Source organism: Centruroides vittatus, unplaced genomic scaffold, assembly GCF_030686945.1.
Source record: "Centruroides vittatus isolate TY-2023 unplaced genomic scaffold, ASM3068694v2 contig_1158, whole genome shotgun sequence".
Classification (NCBI taxonomy): Eukaryota; Metazoa; Arthropoda; class Arachnida; order Scorpiones; family Buthidae; genus Centruroides; species Centruroides vittatus.
Window position 1 is genome coordinate 422,652 of NW_027120744.1, and position 24,625 is coordinate 447,276.

Genomic DNA, 24,625 nt, shown 5'->3' on the forward strand with positions numbered 1-24,625 from the left:
TCAAAGAAAACTTTGGAGTATACGAAAAATAATTGTATATTGTGTTTGCAATGACGATTTTTACTGTCTGGCATTTTAGGCATCTCACCCTAAGTATCCGGGTGAGATGCCAAATGCCATTAGGGTAAGATAACAAATATAATTGCATAAAATTAATTTTCGAATATCTTAACCAAATTAAATTTATTGCAAATGTAGTACAAAGTACTTCATAGTAAGTATAACAGCACAGTATAAGTATTGTTAAGTTTCTGCTCGTTCTAACGTGCTCTATAGCTAGCTGAAAGCTTTTTTCAGTCCAAAAACCTTTTTGAGAAGTCCTTATATAATTTCTATGCATATCCTGCAATAAAACGAGAAAACAAAAATTTATTAAAAATAGGCATATTGGAATTCAATTAACAAAAAATAGGCATGTTACCCCAAGAAAAATGTGGCATCTTTTCCATTTGTCAGGGTAAGATGCCTACGTGTGTCACGTGTTCTAGCATGTCTGATTGGGATTGGCAGTAGCTCACAATGGAAACTTTAGAACCTTAACTACATCACACATTAATTCTGCAATTTTTAATAAATTCTATTTTAACTTTTAGTTTTAAAATGATTCTAGAAACATTTCACAACAAAAACTTCGTTCTTATCTTGCTTTTATTCTTCTCAGATGTAGAAAATGAGGTAACAGTAGCCAACTACAGCTTTCCGCACTCAATATTGGCCCAACGATTCATCATACAAACACATGACAATATCTGACGTCACCATTTGAAAATATCAAAAAGTAGGCATCTTCCCCGCTTATCATCTTACCTCGAATCACTCTATATGTTGCAGTCAAAACCAGTTTTTAGTTAGGATGCATTTTAACTAGTTTATACTGAATGTCTTTGTTAAAACCCGTTTTGTCTAGTTAAAACTAGTTTTAACAAAGACATCCAGTATAAACTAGTTCCTTCACAGATGTCTTACAACATCTAGCTTTGGGTGATTTCTCTGATACAGATCTGAACATTCTGACGACAAGAAATAGGGCCTGTTTATCCAGAGAGGAACTTGATCAGTTCCAAACGGCAGTAGAGCTATATCCAACAAACAAGCAAATTAAACAAAGCAACGAAGACTACTTGCAGTCAACTGGACGCCTTCATCCAAAGATGACTCAGCTCTTGATCTCGCCAAATATTTGTATCTCTCAGTTAGTGCCAGAATCATGCTGAGAGTCAACTTATGGGTGCAAGGAGGTCTCGTCAATGGTTCACTAGGAACTATACGCTACATTATATATGCTCCTAATTCTCGCCCTCCAGCTCTTCCTCTGTTTATTTTAGTGGAATTCGATAGCCATCAGGGACCTTTCATCTATGGTCATCTGTTTCCAATAATCCCCATAACACGCTTTTCGAACGATGGCAGTATATTGCGATCTGGTAGACAGTTTCCCCTTACTTTAGCATACTCGATGACTATACATAAATCACAAGGAGTAACTGTTCCAAAAGTCAAAATAGATATAGGGAAAAAAGAGACAGCTATCAGTCTTCCCTATGTTACATTGAGTCGAGTGAAAAAAATAACTGACTCAGTATTTTTAAAGAGTTACAATAAAGATCGCTACGAGTCAATCTGTAAGTCCAAGGCCCGTAGTGACAGCCAGAATTTCATGAAACGTTGGCATAGCAATTAATTAATGGCTTATTCTGACCTTATATTTGTACCTTTAAATGATCCAATAGAAATCAAATATATTGTTGAGAACGAATGATTCTTTGTTTCTTTTTCCCTCATAATCTAGAAAATAAAGGTGCGAGCAGCTTCGTTTCGACTACACGCTGATGCAGCGTTACTTAACTAGTTTAGTACATGTTTTAACTTTATTAAAACATATTAGTTTTTTCTTTTTCATTTTATAAGTCTTTTATATCATTCTCATATCTACAAGATTGCATCAATGTAGGCTTTATATCTTAGTTTTCATGCAGCTCATCAGAAGAGCTTCCTTGCAAGGCTGGACTACACTGAAAATTAGGTTAGGGAAAAGCTACAATATATCTTGTATGTGTAGGGAAAAGCTACAATATAGGCCTTTAGGCCCTATATTGTAGCTTTTCCCTACACATACAAGATATAACTTTTAAAGATATAAACTTTATACATACAAGATATAAACTTATACATACATTATTATACATACAAGATATAAACTTTACACATACAGGATATAAGTTTTAAGGTTATAATACAATAAATATAAAAATATTATAATAATACATTAATTAAAACATGTTACATTAATGTACATTTTAAATTACTGTACTAATTTTGTTCATTTTATCCATAATTGCTTCATTTTCTATTTTCATCAATACATTCTTTCTGACAACATAAGACAATGACTTAAGTTATTACAAAGTTTATTTAAAATATATTTTAATATTGAAAATCATTTTTGAAAGATACCTGAGTGGATAATACTTGTATAGTTAAAGGATCTCACAAACGTCATTGGAAATGGGTTCTGGTAGATTTGGCCAAATCTTTGATATTTTGTGGTTCTAGTGGTTCTCATCAAAAGTCTTCATAGACACAAAGTTAAAAATGTACAATTTTGGAGTTATTGAGCAGCCAAGATATAAAAATAGTATAATTCATGCATATGCTTTGAACAGGGAAGACATTACAGATGTGTCTTTCATATTGGCAAATTCTGGTGAATAGTTGGCAAAGTCATGCCACCAAAATAATTTTTTTTAGAATTAAGAGAAATAATACATTATAAAGAAGGGGTAGTGAGATAGAAGAGTGGGGGAGAGCCAACCTTTGACTGCCACTTTGTATGAACTATCAGTATCAGCCATAGATATCAGTCTCCACACTCCCAAGCCCTAATAAATATCTAAATGCAGCCCTAACTGTGAAGTCTGAAATCTTTTTGTTTCAAAATATGTGATATGATATGTTTTTCAAACATTATTGTTTTTTAGCATTTATTATCTGAATGATATTATCTGGAAATCATTCATTATGTAAATACTTAAGGGTTTGATTCTTGCACCACTTGGAATTGTACTATGCTACTCATAGTAGATATAGTGTTTCACTATGTGGTACATGGATATCCTTCTTGCAAGAGACTCACTTTGCCAATATTAGTCTTTATCCAATAGATAAATTCTAGCCATTTGGTTCCTGGTTATCCAGATGTGTCATCTCTGGACAAGGAAGCAAGTCTGTGGGAAAAGATATAATCATATCCTTTTATAATTTTTTTCTTTTGAGTCCAGGCTCTCACAATATATAAATAATTCATAAACCCAATTTTTAAGTAATGTCAAACAATCTTTTGTGTTATTGGTTTATATTAAGGCTAACTTAATAATTAGCCTTAATATAGCCTGATAATATGGCAGATTGTTTGGCATTACAACAATGCATGTTAAAAAATACAAAACTTGTAACTATCACATCTTTATCATCTAATTTTGAATCATTATCTGAATCAGAATCTGAACATTTATATTTGTCTTCATATTCATCTCTTAGGGTTTCATTAAAAATAGTCCATGCTTTGCAAAATATAACAGTTCTTTCTGTAAATTTTTTCTTACATTAGTTATTCAATTTTTTATTTATCAAATCTTCTCTAATGCATCAAATGGGATTTTATTAGTACTGCATAAAATTTTATGAAAATTATTTGGATCTATATAATAAAAATCATTATAAATGGCATTGTTCATTAAGTATTGACTATTAAAACTTATTTTTACTTGATCTGTGATTATATTATATACATTAATTTTGAAAATTGTCACAAATGTTTACATTTTTGCACATTTTTGTTTTCTGAAAAATTTTCGTTGACAAAATGAGAATTTTTCTTTTCTCGATTTCTTCATTCACATCTTTGCTTCAGCCATCCAACTAGCCAGTATTCTTTGATTATCACAAATATATATATATATATATATTGTAAATGTATTTCTTGGAAATAGTTGTTTTGAATGGATTGCAGCCAAGCAATCTTGCAATGATGCAACAATGTAATAAGAGACAAATATGGGATTCTTGCTATAAAAATATAGAATTAAAAAAAATTAGTGCTATGTATTGTCATATTATCATCTTGTATTAATTTTTTTTAATGATGGCCTACAGTACCCCTGTGGGCCAGTCTTACCATGCTTCTGTGTATTTCTCTAATAATTGGTTGCTATCTTTCAATAAGAAGAAAATTTGAAATTGAGCCATACTGATGGAATTCTCTAAGAATTTTATACATTAATTTGAAGTTAAGGTTATGCTGCTAAATTAACCAACAATTTCTTAAATTCTGCTTTATTGGAGAATAAACTTTTACTTACATATATAAACTTAGTACTTTTAAGTCTTTTAATTCATCTTCAAGGGTATTATGTTTAAAAATAAAATTGTAAATTTTAGACTCGTCTTCTAAGAAATCTAAAATCTTTCAAAAAGTTTAGTCTAATTCAAATATTATCAGACATATTAGTTATTAAAAAATTTTTTTTAGTTTGCTGTTGCTTAGATGCCATTTTTATGGAATAATACTCATACACACAAAAATGGGTTGAAAGACCCAAAAGGGAAGTTTAGAAAGGTACATTAATAAACATTTGTTTTTCAATGAAGCAAGATTTAAGAGATTCTGTTACAAAACTAAAGCTCACTACAAAATTTGTAAGATTACTCTGCAGTTTTACAGATCATAGAATAGATCATAGAAAATCTAGATCTTAGAACCTTAGGAAACATTATTTACCTTTTAATATATCAAATTTTGATGATTTATTTTTCTCTTTTTTTTCTTACTACTCTAGTTTCAATTTCTGCTATAGTATAAATTTTAAAAATATCAAAACTCGAATAAAATACTCATTTACTTAATGTTGATAACTACTATGATTAAACTATACTGATATTAATGGTAAATGAAACATTGAATAACTTCCATTTGATGACTTTTTAATGAATTAAATTTTATGACTTTAGTATTGACTCTATCAGTCTATCAATATATTTAAAGATTTCTTTAAGTTATATATTTTTAATAAACTTTTTATTAAGGCTTTATTATAAAATTTTTCAGGACATTAGTAAACAACAGAGTGTTTTTTCAACATCCTGATTTAATACGTATTCTTAGAGTGCATGAAAATGTAATGGATGTAATGATGAATACATTAGGTAAAAGAGCTCAAACACAATCAGCTATTCAAGCCACTCCAGCAGCTGCAGCAACATCACCCACTAGTCCAGGTCAAGCCACTGAAGCTGCTGAAAAGGTATGTATAGTTGATAAACATTCATTTGTGTAATATGATTATAGTTATTTTCATTTTCTTATTTTAATGTTTATTTAAATTTTATATACAGTAAAACCTTGCTTATTTGGACTTCACTAATTCAAAATTTGTAATAGTTTGGACTACTGTTTTGCATTGTGTATTTTTTTTAAATACTGAATTTGTTAATTCTAATTTGGGCTTTAATAACTATTATTTTGCTCTTAGACAGATGTATCAAGATATGATTTGAACAAATGAACAAATACAAAGGTTTGATAAAGTTTATCAAACCATTGTATTTGTTTATTTAAATTAAAGTGCACAATAAAATTTGACTTTAAATAAAATATACTTCTCAGATCATACACATTTGAATAATAGCCTGGCTAATGCAGACTCACTAATTTGGACTTTGATGAAGTTCTATTAATGAAGTTCTATTTTAATAAATAATTATTTACTCTTATAAAAATATAAAGGAATAACTTTCATAATAAAAAAATTAATCCTGTATTTTCTCATTTTTAGTATTTATTCAAAACAATTGCTATTTGATAACTTTCAAGTTCAAAGACAGATGGTTATCCCTATTTTTAATTTATTATCTTGATTTACTCCTAGTAATATATATTTCTATTTCCTTAATTGTCTTACTCTCCTCTTTCTCTTATTCTTTAGCCTCTCTCTTATTCTTAAGTTGGCTAGAACTTGCTGAAATCATGCAATACTCCCATACCTGACTAACTTGTGCCATTTCTGTCTATCCATACATACCTTTTTTGCTTCTTCCAAATTTATGATTCTTTTCACATATCCTCAGTGTCTTCTTTCACTCAGAATTTGTTTCTCTTTAAGACATTCTTCCACTTCTCAATCCATTTTTTCCTCAGTCTTCCATGCCTTCTCCTTCCCTCCACACTCCACACATATAAACTTATACACCTCATATTTCGACATTCTCTTCATGTGGCCAATCCAACACAGATACCCTTGATATACTTCTTCAATTGTGTTCTCTTTCATGCCACATTGCACCAATACACATACTTGTTACTCACCAGATCTCTTCTTGTCACACCACATATACTTTAAATATCTGATCTCAGCTGCAATCACTCTTTTATGCTTCATTCCTTACCCTCATATCTCACAACCATACAACAGGGTTGGAAGAACTACACTTTTATACACAGACATGCTTGCCTTCTTTGAAACACATTCTTATGAACCAATCACCCTGGGCACTGAACTACTTTCATACACTCATCTTTTAATCTTCCTATCTATTCTGCTATTCCTTTCAAGGGTGCTGCTCTCCAAGTAAACAAACTCTCTTACCTCCTGTATTGTCACAGCTGTATCTTGCACTCACTCATTTGCTCATCTCTTTCAAGTATTAAAACTTTCATTTTCTCTCCATTTATTGTCAATGCCTAGAGGTTGAATGAGATTCAACTCATTCAACCTCAAGAGCACTCATTCAATCTCTTAACTGCTACAAAACCACACTGAGCATTCCAGATGTTCTGCCTAGTAATTTTCTTCTGCACAAGTTCTAGTGGGTCTCCATTAGAACTTATGCAAATATCTTTTCTAGCATGCTTTGCAGACTTATACCTCTATAATTATTACATCTTGCATGGTCACCTTTCCTTTTATACAGAGCCACAATAATAGCATCTCTCCTATTATTTGGTATCCATCTTTTCTCCTAGCACATGCAAAAGAGGTTTATCATACAAGCTAACTACATATCACCATATTTTAACATTTCAACACATACTCCATCTACACCTGCATCTTTTCTCATTTTAATTTATTAATTGCTCTTCTCACTTCTTGTACACTGATCTTCTCACATCCATGCCCATTCTCATTTACACCTGTAAATGAGTATGGCATGGATTCATACTTAGACATCTCGTTGCTGACGTCTGCACATTCTGAAAGTTCACTGAAATATTCTCTCTTTTCAATACATTCTCACTTCTCCAAACAGACCATCATTTTTATTTTTTTTTTGCTTTTTGTACCCACATATATATTACTATTTTTCACCTTTCTCATATATTCCAGAAACCTTTCTTGTCATCCTTAAATGCCATTTCTGATTTCTCTACTCCTTCATCCTTGATACGTTCTTGGCTCTTGACTGTTGGTTTAATTTTTATATATTCAAAATTTAAATCTTTACATCAGCAAATTCTGATTTAAAATTATTAATTTAATGAAATATTTGAACTAAATCAGATAACTAAATGTTACATTTTGTATAAACTTAGATGCTACATTTTTCCTATTAAATAGATTTTTATTTTTTTTACTAAAACATATATTATAAGACACAATATATTTTTAAAATAACTGTATAAAAACTTTGAATTTTTTATTTTTATTACAGGATACATCACATGAAATGGTTGTTGCTTGTTGTCGCTTCCTATGCTATTTTTGCAGAACTAGCAGACAGAATCAAAAGGCAATGTTTGAACATTTAGGATTTCTTTTAGAAAACAGCAACATTCTTTTGTGTAATATATATTTATATTATTATATTATAATACTATACTATTTATAATACTAAAATAAAATATTAGTACTATAATATATTATTTGAATTTAAGTTCATAAACAAATAAATTATATATATAATTTATTCATTTATAATATTATTTGTTTATATATATATATACATATGCATGCAATGCATATTACAACAAATCCTAGAGCTGAAGAAGTTGTTATTCACAAGCCAATATTATCTCTTGTAAAATTACAGTATATTTATTTCTTATTATGCACTTGTATAAGGAATAATATTAAACATGAAGTTTACAAGTCCCAGTATGAAGGAAAATAATGTACTAAATTAAAAAGCTCAAAAGGAGATATATTATCAACTAAGACATATTTAGAAGTAAAAAATTACATGTCTATAAAATTAAAATTTGTGTTCACATGTATTGTAAATATTCACATGTATTGTACAATTTTTTCAAATATATTTTCAAATTCACAGACTCACCATAAATGAGACATAGAAAAAGGAATCAAAAATCTAATATTAGCAAAATTAACTTTAGGAAGTTAATATAAAAAAAGTTTAGGATAGAGACGAAAAATATTTGAGTCCAAAAACCATACAGTAAACATAATTATGTTTAAAACAATTTATGCACATTGAAGTTTCAGACTTCAGACAACTATTTTTAAAGAAATGAAGTTGAATATATTTCAATTAGAATAAATTTGAAAAAGCTGATTGAGAAAAAATGATGATATAATGAATTTAACATACCAATAAAAATATAATAAAAAAGTGAAATTAAGAAATTATAATTTACATAATAAAAAATAAATTAAATCATATACATGTATCAGCATACAACATATATGTTACTAATTTGGCAGGCTAGAGACATACTACTACCATAAAGTGAAAATCATTTTAAAACAAGACTTTTTTTTCCTACTTGCCAGTGACTATAAAGTCTAAAAACATGTTTACACTAGCAGTTAAGTGCAAAATAACAATAGTTCTATAAAAACACTGAAAAAGTAAAATTAATTAATAAAAATATGCTATAGTATGTGTAGTATTGCTTACCTTAAAATATTTTCATCCTTTGCTTGTGATGAATGACAAATGTGAACTTAAAAATTGCATATTTATTGTAGAAAGACTAAAGGCAATAATGGAACTTCATTTGAATCTTCATCAAATCTTGTTCATTTTGAATGAAGAGAGCTTAATAAAGATGTTTGATGACTTTTTTTTTAGCTCAAGGCTGTTCAATGCTAGGCTGTGCTAATAGTGATTGTCACTTTCTTCAAATGTGATAATAAAGATGCTTGCTTCATGGACTGAAGCTTTTTCCTCTAAGTACGAGGGCTATTTTTTAAATAAGGTCCGTTTATGAATGAGAGTGAGAATGATGCGTAATTGCAGCAGTGTGCATGAGCATGTGCTTTCAGCATGCTTTGTGCGTGTTTAGATGCCATTTGCAGTTGTATCCTCTGTCTATGTGCTGAGCTGTAGAAGTTTATAATGTTCAAGAAAATTGAGTCGCCTGCTGACTGTAAGATACGATCTGTTATTCAATTTCAGCACGAAAGATCATGGTAACTGTCTTTTGGGACAGGAAAGGAACTTTGTTAGTGGATTTTATGCCAAGAGGCACAACAATCAATTCTGGAGCTTATTGTGTGACCTTGAGAAAACTCTGCCGTGCCATACAAGACAAGTGGAGTGGCCTAATGTTTTCTGGTGGCAGGTGGCAGATTTCTTTGAAGTCGGAATTTAAAAAATTTTTGAGCGGTATGACAAATGTTTGAACAAAAATGGAAATTATGTAGAAAAGTAGATAAAAGTATGTAGAATATGGAAAAAAATATATTTTAACGATATTTACAGTATTTTTCTTCTTATCAAAAACCGGACCTTATTTAAAAAATACCTTTCGTATTTCTTTAGAATGCGACTTCATTTGACACTATTGTATTAATTACAGAATTTCTTTCAAAATGTGTGCCAATCTGCCAATTTCTTTTCTATTAAGCTAACATATTATTCTAATTCCTTTGTTCATGTTTTACTGATGCAAAGTGGGCCTTCATCAGAAGCAGGCTCTATTTTAAGAGGCAACCTACTTTATTTTTTAGTTGTAAGCAAATGTTTATTTGTCAGAGACTGGTCATGAGATGCAAGTAATTTTGAAACATCTTCAAGCTCCACTACTAGTTCCAATTCCCCTAGCCATCTAATACAATGTTTACATTGATAGAAAGCTGAAAGTGATGCTATCAAAAACTATCTGAAGAGCAGAGCAAGCATCTAAAATAATAAAATGAATATAATTGAAGAGAGTCATATTAGCAAAATGCCATAAGGCAGACTATGTCTGCAATATCTTTTGACATGTCACTTTGGACACTCAGCATAAGTTTACCTTTCCTGGTCTTGGTCATGATTGAAATTAATTAATTGTGAACATTACAGATGCTACTTACATTAGATACAACATTAATAAAAAAACTAATCTTGTAATTATCTTATTTTTCAAATTATAATAAACTTAGGTTATAATTATAAGGGAAAATAATTTATTTAATACAAAATGTTAGCATCTTTTTTAAAATAATAAGAATAAAAAATAATCTTTAATTTAGAAATTTGAATGTAATTTATTTAGCGTTACTTTAATATTAATTTAAATTTAAATTAATATAAAACAATTATTGTGTGTATTGAAATGTATTTAAATTTGACTAAAGAATATTCTCTGTGTTCAAAATCTTTTGTTTTACAAATCAAAGATGAATATGAAAGTGATCAATATACTTGCAACATTTATTTTTTTTTATTACATAAATTCTGTATACTGCATGTATACATGGGTGTTTGCAGGAAATTTTTTAGGGAAGGAGCAAGTTTGGAGATAAATAATTATGTCAATAATTTCTATTTATTTATTTAATTTTTTGGGTGTTTTAAGACAGACAAGAAATTTAAGATGTGATTCCATGGTTGAGGGTTTAAAGTTACATATCCAATCACTTTTTCAACTATAATTTGGGGAATTTGTATTACTTGTTGTTAGGGAGGGACAAGTGCCCATGTATGTATATTTTGTCCCCTGCTTGTTTTGCTCACTTGAACCATATGCTTCACCATCAGTTCAAAAATTTTGTGCTGATTCTTGGTGGTGCCTGTTTTTTGTGTGTGATGGAAAAACATTTGTGACAATTTTAAAGTAAGAATTTTCAATATATACATAGAAAAAATATTACAATGTATGCATTAATATTACCAACTTTATAAAGAGAATATAATGCAGTGTTTTCTAACAAGTAAAAAATATATATGCAACATTCTTTAATAGAATAATTTTTTCATAAAGATTTTTGATATTTAACTTATATATATATATATATTTCAGCCCGACCGTCTCTTCGTGGTTCAACACCATTAGATGTTGCATATTCATCATTGATGGAAAATAGTGAATTGGCTCTTGCATTAAGAGAACACTATTTAGAAAAAATTGCAATATATTTATCTCGATGTGGTTTACAATCTAATCAAGAATTAATCGATAAAGGATATCCAGATGTTGGATGGGATCCTGTAGAAGGAGAACGTTACTTAGATTTCTTAAAATTTTGTGTTTGGGTTAATGGTAAGAAATTTTTTGTTTTATAAAGTTTTTATCTACATGTATATAATTTGTATATCTTTACTTAAAATTCCAGGAGAAAGTGTAGAGGAAAATGCCAATCTTGTAATTCGCTTATTAATCAGAAGACCAGAATGTCTTGGTCCAGCATTGAGAGGTGAAGGTCCAGGCTTATTTGCAGCTATAAAAGAAGCTATTAAAATGTCTGAAAGAATTCAAGCAGAAAAAGAAAGTATTGGAGATACATCTGCAGAAGAGGATGAAGATTACATAGACATCGGAGCTGCAATTTTAAATTTTTACTGTGCTTTAGTTGATTTATTGGGTCGATGTGCTCCAGAAGCAGCAACTATTGCTCAGGGGAAAAATGATTGTATTCGAGCAAGAGCTATATTAAGATCTCTTGTTCCTGTAGAAGATTTACAAGGTGTACTTAGTTTACGTTTTAATATTCAAATGCCAGCCATTGGACAAGAAGGTAAATATTAAATAAAAAAGTTAAAATTAATACGATTTAAAAATATGTGCCAAGTATTGATTAATTTAAATCATTTTTATATTTATTTTAAAATAAATGAGATTTTTTTTTATGCATTAAGTTACACACAAATATAGTTTACTGAATTAAGCATTTAATTGAAAATATAGTTTACTTAAATCACAAAAAATATGGCAGATTTCAAAACATCTTAAGTCAAATTATTTATAAACATAATATGAATCTTTATAATGCAAAAAGTTGATATTTTACATTTATATTTTATTAAAATAAAGATTTAATCCTTTAATTTCTGGTTAATTTTTGATATTAAATTTGTTGAAAATCTATTGTTAGATTAGTGAGGTAACAGTTTAAGTTGTCATAAATTTTAGATAGTTTGAATTTGTATTACAAATGGAGGCACTTTTGAGACTGAAATTGATTATGAGAAATGTTAATAAAGAAATGTTTTTATTGAATTGATTATTATTCAAAACAGTTGAGGGTTACAGGTAGTTTCCACTTTGAGTTCCTAGTTTTATGGTTTGACATATTACTGCATTAGGGAGATGGTATTATTGAAACATTGCCATAGGCATGAGTTAATGAATGACCATTTTCTTAATGAGTCTCGTTAAGAACAGTTATGTATTGTTGTTCATTTGTATCCTGTGTATAAGTTCGTTTTTATTTTTGTACTTTCAGTACTCTACTTGATGTATAAATATAAAGTCTAGTCTGTGTAAGTTTTAAAAAACTTACACAGACTAGACTTTATATTTATCAAGTATTTTGGATATTTTTTCAACATGTCCAAAAGAAGAGAAGATACCATTACTGATATCAATAACAAAAAACAATGTAAATCAATAACTTTAGAAAACAAGTGTGGCGACAGCTTTGGTCATAAATCCAAAAGTTGCCACCAGGAGGATCCCTGAACTTAACAAACTGGAAACCTGACCCTTTGACCTCATTTTGGATTTGGATCTCGCTCTAGACGCTCATGTTCTTGCTTCTATGTTCGACTTGTACAATCGTGCCATATCTCATATACATAATAAATTTAAGTTTTTTGTATGTAGCCTTGTTTTGTGTATCGTAAATAATTAAGTACAAAGTAGCGCTACAACAAGTATGAAATTATAAGCAGTTATGAAACTGGGAGCATCATTAAAGATCTTGCCATTAAATATTCTCTAAGTTCTTCTACTGTTTGTACTATTTTGAAAAATAAAGAATTATATTTAAAAGAAATTAAACATGTGCAATCTTGAGAATTTTCTTAACAAAGACACTGTTGCATCTATTTGGACTATGTAAAAAGAGCAAACATTTAGACAAAAAATATTTAAAGAAGTAATTTTGTTTATTTTTTCTTTGAAAAGAAAGAAATTAATGATAAAAAATATATTATTTATATTTTTACTATAATATAAATACAGTCAAACCTGTTTTTGTGCGGTCTTTTTCTGTGCGATTTTTATTTGTGCGATTTGTTTTGTGCGATTTTTTTTGTGCGGTATATGAAAATTTCAATCAAATTGGAACATAATTGACTCCTGTAAAATTTTTAAAAACTCTATTGGTTGTTTTCTATGACATCAGCAGGTTTTTTCATTTTTTATTCAGAAAAATTTTTTTCTCATACGTTTATTTCGGTCCCCTCTTATTTTAATAGCATAAAAACCATAAATATTATGTTATATTTGAACAGATGTGGTAAGTTAGCTCCCTTCTAGCTTTAGACTGCAGGTGTGAAATTTCACCCCTTGTTAAATGAAATAACACTTCCTGCAGCTATATTTATCAAATAAAATCATTATTTAACGATTATTTTTAACTTTTTAATGTTAGATTCGTATTTAAGTGGAAATAATTAATTAATATAAAAATTAAAATTCTTAGATGATTTTTTCCCCCATTAGGTGTTGCAGAAAAAGGCCCAAGGAGTTAAAAAAGCAATTCCTAGTTATTTTGCACGGTTTCGAGTTATTTTCTACGTCAGACTTTTTTTATGCGGTCCCTATTCACCGCATAAAAAAAATATTTTTTTAATTGTGTTGCAAAAACTATTTTTTATAGCCACTCGTGAAGTTTCGCGTGATTTTTTTTTATGCTTTTTCATTTATGCGGTTCCTATCCCCCGCACAAAAACAGGTTTGACTGTATAATATTTATAAAAATTTTGTTGCCAAATATTTTTATTATTGTTTTTTAACATTTTCCTACATGAAATCTCATATGCAGAAACATAATTATGTATTATGTATTTATTCATATAAAAAATTAGTAACTTCCATGAACCAATTAACTTGTAAAGGTGGAAATTGCCTGTACTGCAACATCAGCTTAGATCTGCAATATAGTTAGATTTTATTTTATGAAAAATTTATAGTTAGGTAAAAACAAAGAAAACTTTAGTAAACATTCTGTAAGTAATTTACAAGAGTTTGACTTGGTTTTATGACAAAATAATTCTGATGGAACATGTAAGAACAATGAACATTATACAAATATAAAAATGCGAGTATTAAGTAACTTATAGTGTTATTACCAGAAAGGAAAAGATAAAATTATATAACTGATACATTCCTCAAAAGTGAAACTCACTCTCTTCATTCTAAAATGAGTGTACAGGTGATTTGTGTTACTCTAATTAAAGTTATATTATAATTATTAATTAAATATGATAAACAAAATACAAAAAACATTATTTAAACATAAGGAAATTAAAAATAACAAATAAATTGGATAGGAAAAGTATAAAGTAAAATTAAGTATTACCTAAAAATAATAAATTAATAAGATAAAATAGAATAATAACTATAAGAAAAAAATTAGACATAAAAACTAGAGATTAAATTAAGAAAAGTTTTTAAGATTAACAATGCAATCCAATTATTTAGAATGTGCAAAGATGTTTATTACAGGAATTAGTTAAGATACTTTTACATAGTAGATTATTAAAATTAAGTTTTGGATCTGTATATGAAATCTGGATATGTTCATTATAAATCCTAAACTTTCATTTATTACTATTAACTGTTTTTACTTTTAAAACTTATTATTTTTACCTTATTTGCTTCTTAAAATAGTTAATATAAAATCTCAGTTAATATTTTCATTATTTTTATTGATAATCTTAAACACTTTTATTTAGAACATAGAAGTGACATGCCAATTGGTTTACAACCAAATCATAAGCAATCAGTGGGTATTATTTTTGGAGAGAGTTTATGGATTGCCAACTCAAGAATCATTTTTTAGATTATTAGAAGATGGATTCTTACTTGATCTCAGAGCTGCTACTATGTTGGAAAGGGTAATTTATGTTTGAGATAATATTTCTGAACCATTATTAGTATTGTTTTAATAATTTATAAAAATATTAATGTTTTATGTAACTAACAACAAACAAGAAAACTAGTCAGATTCTTGTTTTATTTTAAAATTATTTTTGTAAAATATTTTATTTTCAAAATAAAATAAACCAAAATACAAATCCAAAATGTTATATAGTTAATCTATACAGTAAGAAAGTTATCTATACAGTAGAGTTTAGTTAAATTTTTCTAAGAAAGCAATTTCTTTCATACAATATATGCAAATTTTTGTCCCAAATTTTCTTTATATTAATTATTTTTTAAAATATTTTAAATTTATCTGCATGAATTAAGCTGAAAAATTGCTTATGTTAGTGACTATTTATATGTTTGTAGAATGTATTCTTTTAAGTTTTTTAAATACAACCAAGGGACAAAAGTCTTGCAACAAGCAATTTTTTTTGAACCTCAGTAACTTTGTTGCCATACAAAAAAAAATCTAATAAAATTTACATTACAATTTATTAATAAAATTAGAAGAGACATTTCTTCTCTTTTAAAAGACCACAAATTTTATTTTGAAATTATTTATTTTTACAGTGCAATACAACAAAGTAAAAAACATATCATGGACAAAAATAAGAAAAACTGAGACAAAAGTCCTGCAAGTTTGATTTTAGTATTGTATGGCTGTACTTTTAGCCTTTAAAACTTCTTTAATTCTTTGTGGTATGGAATAAATTAACTTCTCATATTCTTTGACAATAATTTATTTCCATACTAGATGTATGTTTTCATCTAAATTTTTAAACTTAAAATATGTTTTTATTTCAGTTGTATCTTCTCTTTATCCCATATTTTTCTATGGGATTAAGGTCTAGTGAATTTCCAGGCCAGTCTAATACCTCTATTTGCATGTTTTGAAAATATGATTTTGTTTTCTTTGCTGTATGGGCAGGGACACCATCCTGTTATAAATGTCATAAGAAAAGTGATAAAAAATTTAGCTGGTGATAATTTTAATCCACTATTTTAATGTAAACTGTGATAAATCAATGTTTTGCTTCAGAATGTGTAAGCTCCCAAATCCATAAACAGTTAAAGTTTCATACACCATAATTCCTGGTGCAAATTTTAGAGTGTTTGAAATGCAATTAGGATGATATGCCTTATTTCTTTTTGCAACATCTTTGTGCTTCCATCCTTAAATAGACAGAAATCTTTATTTGTCACTAAATAATACTTTTTTCATATATTAATGTTCCAATCTTTATATTTTCTACATTTAATTCTCTTTTGTTTTATCAAATTTGAAGCAGTGGTTTCTTTTTTTTTTCTTTGCTTAAATCCATTCTTGTTTTTTCAAAAATAATTTTTTTTTAGTTATTTCACTCCCTTTGTTAGTTAACATTTTAGCTGAATTTTTCCTAGCAATTGTTATGACTTCTGAGAACTTTATCTTCTGTCTTTCTAGTATAACATGGCCTTCCTCATCTTGATAGTACATTTGTTTTTCCATTTTCTTTGTATTTTTTAATGATTCAATTAGCTAGCTTATTTCTGAATTTGCAACACCTTATAAATATTTTTTAATAATTAACTCTCTCACATCTTTTCCAATTGGTTTACAAATAGGAGCCATAGCTGTAACTAAATGAATTTTAATTTTAACAAGTCCAATATGCAAAATACTTCTGCTAATGCAAGTTAAAACACACAATGGTTATTTTTTATATAAAATATAAAATTATAACGTAATTTTATGAATTTAATAAAATTTTCAGGACTTTTGTTTTTTTGGTTGTAATTGATCTTAATTTCACAAATCTTTATGCATGTGCTTTAAGAATGTAATTCCTGTATAAATCATGACATACTGTATACATAACATATACATAACATAGTAGTATAATGTGTATATTATGTTGTAATAATATGTTATTAAATTTAAAATTTCTTTTAGAATGACGGATCAGAAAGTGAAATGGCATTAGCTCTCAATCGATACATTGGAAATTCTATCTTACCAACATTAATTCAATATTGCAACTATTTTGCAAATGCTGATAATTATGCAAATATATTAGATGCTACACTCCATACAATTTATCGTTTATCTAAAGTAAAAATTTTGACTAAAGGCCAAAGAGAAAGTGTTTCAGATTTCTTAGTAAGCTTAACTCGGTATGTATTTAATTAGTTTTTACTCATTAAAAGAAAAGAATTGTAAAAAAATAATTTTTTATTTAATTAACTTTTTACTCTTTATTTTACCATATGTTAAATTTAAAAATTTTAATTTTTAATTAAATTTCTTTAGGGAAATGCAACCAAGTATGCTATTAAAGTTATTAAGAAAATTGACTGTTGATGTATCTGTGATTACAGAATATACAACTGTTGCATTAAGGGTAAGAAAAATATTGAAAAATAATTTAAGCAATTTTGTGTAATATAAACATTAAGAGCTTTTAGCTGCTTGATCAAAATTATTTCATTAATTTTCATTGTTTTTAATGAACAATTTGTCTTCATCTACAATTAACTTAATTGTAGAATGTATTTTAAAATATGATAATTTTGGAAGTGCAAATAAAATAGGCTATTTTTTTAGAATCTAAATTTTTACTCAATATTTTTTTCAGACTTGTGACCTGGGAGTTCTCAGGTTGTAAGTCTGTATAGAAGTTCTACAAGCAATGTTCCAAAAGTAAGATACAATCTTTAATAACAGATTACATTAAAAAATTAAATTTGTCATTTGAAAGTTCACAGTCTAAGCTGTTTTTCTATGTAGTTGCCATTCTTTTCTAAACATTTTTCCTAGCAATGGACAGGGGCAGAAATTCCTTTCTGAAAAAGTTCTCCACTTAATGATTTGAAAAAGTCCATGATTGCATCTTTAACACATTAAGTGCCATGTGTTTCATATTTGCAACACACCTAGCAATTAACCCAGGCTGGGTTAATTGCCAATTTCAATGTTTAGCATGTGTTGCATTTCTGCAACACATGCTATAAACATTGAAATCTGTGATGTGTTACTTTAAAGCAACAGGTTAGCCATATAAATATGATGGAATAGTTAGAGCAGTGGTTCCCAACTGGTGTTCTGTGGAACACTGGTGTTCCGTAAGCATCTTTCAAGTGTTCCGCAGATTTAGTCGCAAATTGGAAAGTGTACAATCGTATTCGAGCTGCCAAATATCAAAAAATTAAAATCATAAAATTTTCATAAACTTAAATATATATGTACGACTCGTACTTATGGAGTGTACTACTGTTTCAAATAAGATAAAGGCAACAATAAAAACTGAATGAAATATGTAAAAAACATTAGGCACAAGTTTCCCATTAAAGTTATTTAGATATATTTTTTCCTGTCTTAGAATTGGCATTAATAATATGAGTAGAGATTTTGAATTATAACTGCTCAATTCTAATAAAATAACTGATGACAAGCTTATGTATTTCATATTAACTTAAGTAAGTGTTCCGCTAAAGAAAATTGTTCACAAAAGTGTTCCACATTCTAGAAAAGGTTGGGAACCACTGAGTTAGAGCATGGCCTGTGGGAATGGAAATTGCATTTGGCCCAGTAAATTTTTCTTAAATTTAAATTTAATTAAATTTAATTTTTTCTTCTATAAAATATGAGAAATATGCAAAGTTTAATTTTTCTAATGTTTTTCTTGCATAGTGAATGCGAATACGTATAATACCATGAAAATATAAAACACAAAAACAAATATTTGAGAAAATTTTTATTTTTTGTTAGTGAACAAAAACAGTTAAGATTGCATTATTTTAGTGATTATTCTATTTTTTAAAATTTGTATTGGTCCATTTATGCAGCCTGGAATTTATGCATTTATGCAGTAGAAGTTCTGTTAAATTTAGAACATGAGCATAAAAGATGGCATAACATGATTAGTAAAAATCATTCAGGCCACATTGCAATTCCACAACATGCATAAAAATCAAGGAAAAATGTGTTTCAAGAATAAAGACAAAATTATATTAAATGGCTATAATTTTTGTACAGTTTTGTCCATAAAAAAGAGTGTGGCCAAGTGTGATATTTTATATTCTCTATTGTTGTGCTTAATATGTTAACATTACCATCTGAGAAGTACAAGCCATCAAGATGTTTCTTAAGAGGTCCAAAAAGGTTAAAATCACAAAATACTAAATCACAATGGTATGCCTGCTGCATGATAAGCACCTCCTCATGCTGTACATTAGACTTCAGACTGGCTATAAAAGATGGAAAGTAATGGACCATCCTGCACATAGTCTGCACTTAACATCCTTAGAATTTTACTTTTTTTGACTTCTTAAAAAACATCTTAGTAGCTTACATTTATAATTTGTTATTAAATTGTTATAAAAATTATACCTTAAGTTTGGGAAAGGCTGTAGTAAAGTACTTTTTTATTGTTTCATGGTTATAAAATGCTGTATTTTTAATCATTAAACTGAGAAATATTATACTTAAATTTAAATGAAGAACAGTCTTTAGATAAATAATAATCTCATTTCAGTTCTATTCATTTAAATATTAAATTTATTACACTCCAAAAAACTATTATCAGAAATTTATATATAATTTATACAAGTTTTTGTAAAATAAATATTTGAAATTCTAAAAATGCTTAAAGAATCTAAATGATGATTTATAGATTCTATCATGTTGCAGTTTTTAGTTGCTATCATTTATAGATTCTGTCATGATGCAGTTTCCTTGTTTTTAAAGTTATAAAACTAAAAAATTTTAAATAGATTATTTCTATTTTTGCATTATAATATGTAATATTTATAATAATTTCTATCATTTTCCAAACTATTTTTATAATTAGTTATAAAATATTTTTTTACAGTTGTTAACTTTACATTTTGAACGATGTGCAAAGTATTATGGAGCTGTAGGTGGTCAAGGACTTTACGGCTCAGCTTCAGAAGAAGAAAAACGCTTAACTATGATTTTATTTACCAATATATTTGATTCTCTAGCAAAAATGGTAAGTTTGGGATACTTACTTTGATAATTTACTTTTTTAATGAAACAAACAAACAAACTTTTATTTTAAAAATATATTTATATATCCATATTAAATGCAAATTAATAAGAATACACTATTCTTTTTTGTATTATGTATTATTAATTTTTATTTATTATTTTTCTTATTATAGTAAATTTACTGAAAATAAATTAACAAAGAAAACTGTTAAATGGAATATTATTATAAAAATGTTTATTTTTCAAAACAAATATTTAGCAAATGTTAAATAATTTTTTTTAAATATTAAAAATACATTAAACTTTCTTAAATTATTTTAATGAAAAGTTAGGCATAATATAATAACTTCTTGTAATATCATTTTAAATAAAAATTGTTAGATAATTATACCAATCTCTAATTTACATGGTTATCTTAAAATTATTTGATACCAGTAATAAAAATAGGTTAGATTAGGTTGACAATTTGGTCAACCTAGGCTCTTCTCATTGAGAATTCTTGGATATCTTCAGCCATAACTTCTTCCACATTTCATTCATGCATTCATCAGTAAATTCTTGCCAAGCGAAGTCAATGTTATCTATGGCATCCATAATATTATATCTTTTGCAAAATTGCTCCAAACAAACATGGATTTAAGGAAAGTACAGTATTACGATGAATTGCCACCTATTGCTGATTGATTCATGTTTGGGAATAACCATATTATATATGAATCAATGAAATTCCATGATAATTTGAATAAGCGTAAATTTTGAGCTTTTTTTTAGGCTTTGAGCAGACCACGTTATATCGAATCAGCATTAATTGAGGCAGCATTAAATGGGGTCTTACTGTATCTTTATTCTGCATATGGTGACCAAGTCTATAACATTTCTCTAGATCAACTCATGAAATATTTAGCTTTCCAAAGAAAAAATTCAAAATCTTAAGCCACATGAGTTTATCAATCTCATCCTCTGATTCCAGTATACTGGAAATAATTAAATCATTATGTTTAATAAAACATTAAAATTTTTCTGCACTTAAATCAAAATCTATTAGCAATATTAAACATTATCCCAGTTTGAGGGTGAAATATTATGAGATGCTTGTATTCTTGAACTCACTTCCAAACAATAATTCTACATTTCAATTGCACCAATGCTTTGTCTAAATTGTCAATTCAAGAAAAGAGTCTTTCCACTTTTGAAATCATGTTATGTAATCATGATTTCTCTTTTAGGTTCAGTTGAATCAAAAGTGATAACTTCTGTTAAACATCAAAATCTCTCTGTACTAATTCTAAAAGTTTTGACTCATTGAGAGTCCAAATGAAATAATTTGTTTTTTACTTCAGACCTCTAGCAGAGAAATGCATTTTCCTCTTAGGAATAATATATCTTGAAATCACTTACCTGAAAAGCAAAATTCAAAAAATAAATTATTAAAATTTTAAACATAAACATTAAGACATTAGAATATGTTACCCCCAAAAATTTTTTTATTTTTATTTTTATTTAATTGAAAATATAAGTACAGAATAAGATATTTTAATCTGAAGATAAGTACAAAATTTTAAAAATAATTTAATAACTAATCTTTTCAGTCTTATTGAAAGACCATCTTCAAGTTTACATAAGTTGTCTTGGCTTAAAATATTCAATGAAATAAATAATTATTCTTTCAATATAAGAAATTTCAGTTTTGTTTTTAGTACGAAAAATGAACAAATATATAGTAAATTTATACAGTATTAATATAAATTTTCAGTATAATATAAATTTACAATAAAATATAAATTTGTATAATAAGTTTATAAAATAAATTTATTTGATTATATTAGGAATATGATCCAGAACTTTTCAATAAATCTCTTCCATGTTTAATTGCTATTGCCTGTGCTTTACCACCTGATTATACTTTATCAGCAGCAAGTGATGATGATTGGTATAAACAAGCTGGACCATCGGATGGACCATACATTCCAGAACCTGTTAATACTACCAAGTAAGAAATAACAAAAATAAAATAATGATATTAGATATTATAATTAATTTATTGATATTTGATTTAAAAAATAAAGTATTAATTTTTTCATTTATTTTTTAAAGTAAATAAACTAATAAATATATAACTATGTACTACATTTTAATTGAAGTATTTTAAGTAGCATCAAAACATATATTTACAAAACTGATTAATGATATGTTAGTTATAAAAACATTAATATAATGTGTTTCTGAGCAATAAATATTTTATCGATTTTCTTGTTTTTGGAATATTATTCCATTTTTTAAAGGTTTTAAAATTCTGTTGTTGTTGTTGTTGTTGTTGTTATTAAAAGACCATGTTATGTAACAGTCTTAATTCTGGAATTAATTTACAACTAAATTCATAATTTGTAAACTATTTTTCTGTTCACATATGTAATTTTATAATTTATTAAATATAATAAATATATTAATTTTTATACAACAAGGTATTAATATGTTACATTTTTAATTCCAGTATTCAGCTTAATGCTGATTTGAACAATATTGTACATAGATTTTCTGAACATTACCATGATGCTTGGGCAAGCAGAAAGGTAATTCTATAAAATATTATCAATTAAAATTTGAAGATATAAAATGTTACTGTTAAAGTTAATTATATTTTTTTATTTTATTTAATATGATAGTTTACATATAATGAACATCCAATATTTTTTTCATTAAACTTATATAAACATTTATTAAATGGAAAATTTTATGAATGAGGACTAAAATAAAAAAGAAGTAATCATAATTTATAAAAGTATATTTTTGACATAAAATAAAGTAGCAGTTTTTTCATTTATTTAAGATTACCAAAACTGTATTTAAAATCTGCAACATTATTGGCCTAAACTTGGGCATCTTCAGCATCAAGCAAACTTTTTAAACAGAATAGAACATTTTAACATTTCAAATTGTAAAGAATCAAATATTTAATTATTACAAATATAAATTATAACACATTAAATGATATTATTATTTATGTTTGTAACAAATATTGATTTATTTGGAACCTGATATTTTAAATTAGATCAGCTTATAAAATGAACTAACTAATAAAGAATGAAATTGAACATGTAAACCATTAACTTTTAGTTTAAAATATGGATTAATTTATTTCAAACTTGTGTGAAAAATGATAAGACTATCATAATTTTTTAATTAATTCAAAGATAATAAAATTTTAATTTCATTAAATTTTTATAGTTTGAAAGTGGTTGGTCTTATGGTGATTATTGGAGTAGCGAAAGGAAAACTCATCCACGATTAAAACCATATAGTTTATTAAGTGATAGAGTAAGTTATACAAAAAAATATTAAATTGGTTAAATTTTGTTATTTTTATTAATAATAGATTAAATATTTTTAATTGAATTAGGAAAAAGAATGCTATGAAGAACCTGTAAGAGAATCTTTAAAAGCAATTTTAGCTCTTGGATGGAAAATTGAATTAACTGATTCATCTCGAGCATCAGCTTCTCAAGTAACTTCTCCAAAAACAGTGAGATACTTTCATTTTTACTTTGATAAAACTTCTGCAATAAATAAAACATATTTTGAAAGAATATTTGTTTTTAGTTATTTTTTTAATATTTTTACAGTCAAAACTATTTCAGAAATTTAAAAAGATATTTTGCAATGTAACTAGTTTTACACAATGCATAAATGGTTAGTGTTATGGTTAGGTGTAAAAAATATTTGCATCCTGCACAATATACTTCATTTTTGCAATTACAGATATATGCTAAGACTCCAGATGCTTTTCTTCCAGGATGTATTTATTTCTCAAATTATGTTTCCAGGCCAAAAACATTGAAGAATACTTTAATGGACACATTTTAAAATTATCCATAAACTAGAATTAGCAAGAATAAAACTAGACAAAAATGCTGACCATTTCAAAGAAATATAAAATTAAATAGTAATTATACAATGACAAAAAATTAAACTATATATTTTCTTATTTTACTAAGAATATGTAAAAAGTATATTGGAATGATTATTTCTGTGACATTTTCAGACAGAATTTCTGAGATATTTATCATTAAATATATTAAATCTCTGAATTTATTTTTAAACAACTTAAAATTATGTATATTTTTTAAAAATTTTTAAAAATGAATCTTTAAAAAAACTAATTTTTTAAAAAATTTAAAAAAGCAAATTTTTTAAAAAACTAATGAAACTTTGCAATTTTAAGCAGTTTTAGTCCATATATTAATTTTTTTGGGCTGAAGGTATTAATTAAACAATTTAATAATTTTGTTAAAAATATAATTTCTTCTATTTAAAACAATTTT

The 24,625-nt window shown here is 27.0% G+C and overlaps 1 protein-coding gene and 1 long non-coding RNA gene across 2 annotated transcripts in view; one reads left to right on the plus strand and one right to left on the minus strand.

The window, feature by feature from the left end:
• The window catches only part of RyR (Ryanodine receptor), a 417,183-nt gene that overhangs the window by 197,811 nt on the left and 194,747 nt on the right, over positions 1-24,625 (plus strand). The window contains 13 exon segments of the mRNA XM_067275817.1: positions 5,105-5,300; positions 7,705-7,834; positions 11,243-11,482; positions 11,556-11,957; positions 15,124-15,176; positions 15,178-15,285; positions 17,250-17,470; positions 17,607-17,697; positions 20,167-20,307; positions 22,133-22,296; positions 22,798-22,876; positions 23,532-23,621; positions 23,704-23,826. Coding sequence (XP_067131918.1) covers positions 5,105-5,300; positions 7,705-7,834; positions 11,243-11,482; positions 11,556-11,957; positions 15,124-15,176; positions 15,178-15,285; positions 17,250-17,470; positions 17,607-17,697; positions 20,167-20,307; positions 22,133-22,296; positions 22,798-22,876; positions 23,532-23,621; positions 23,704-23,826 — 2,038 coding nt within the window.
• Positions 1-24,625, minus strand: part of LOC136979862 (uncharacterized) — a 233,162-nt gene that overhangs the window by 188,027 nt on the left and 20,510 nt on the right. The window lies entirely within an intron of this gene.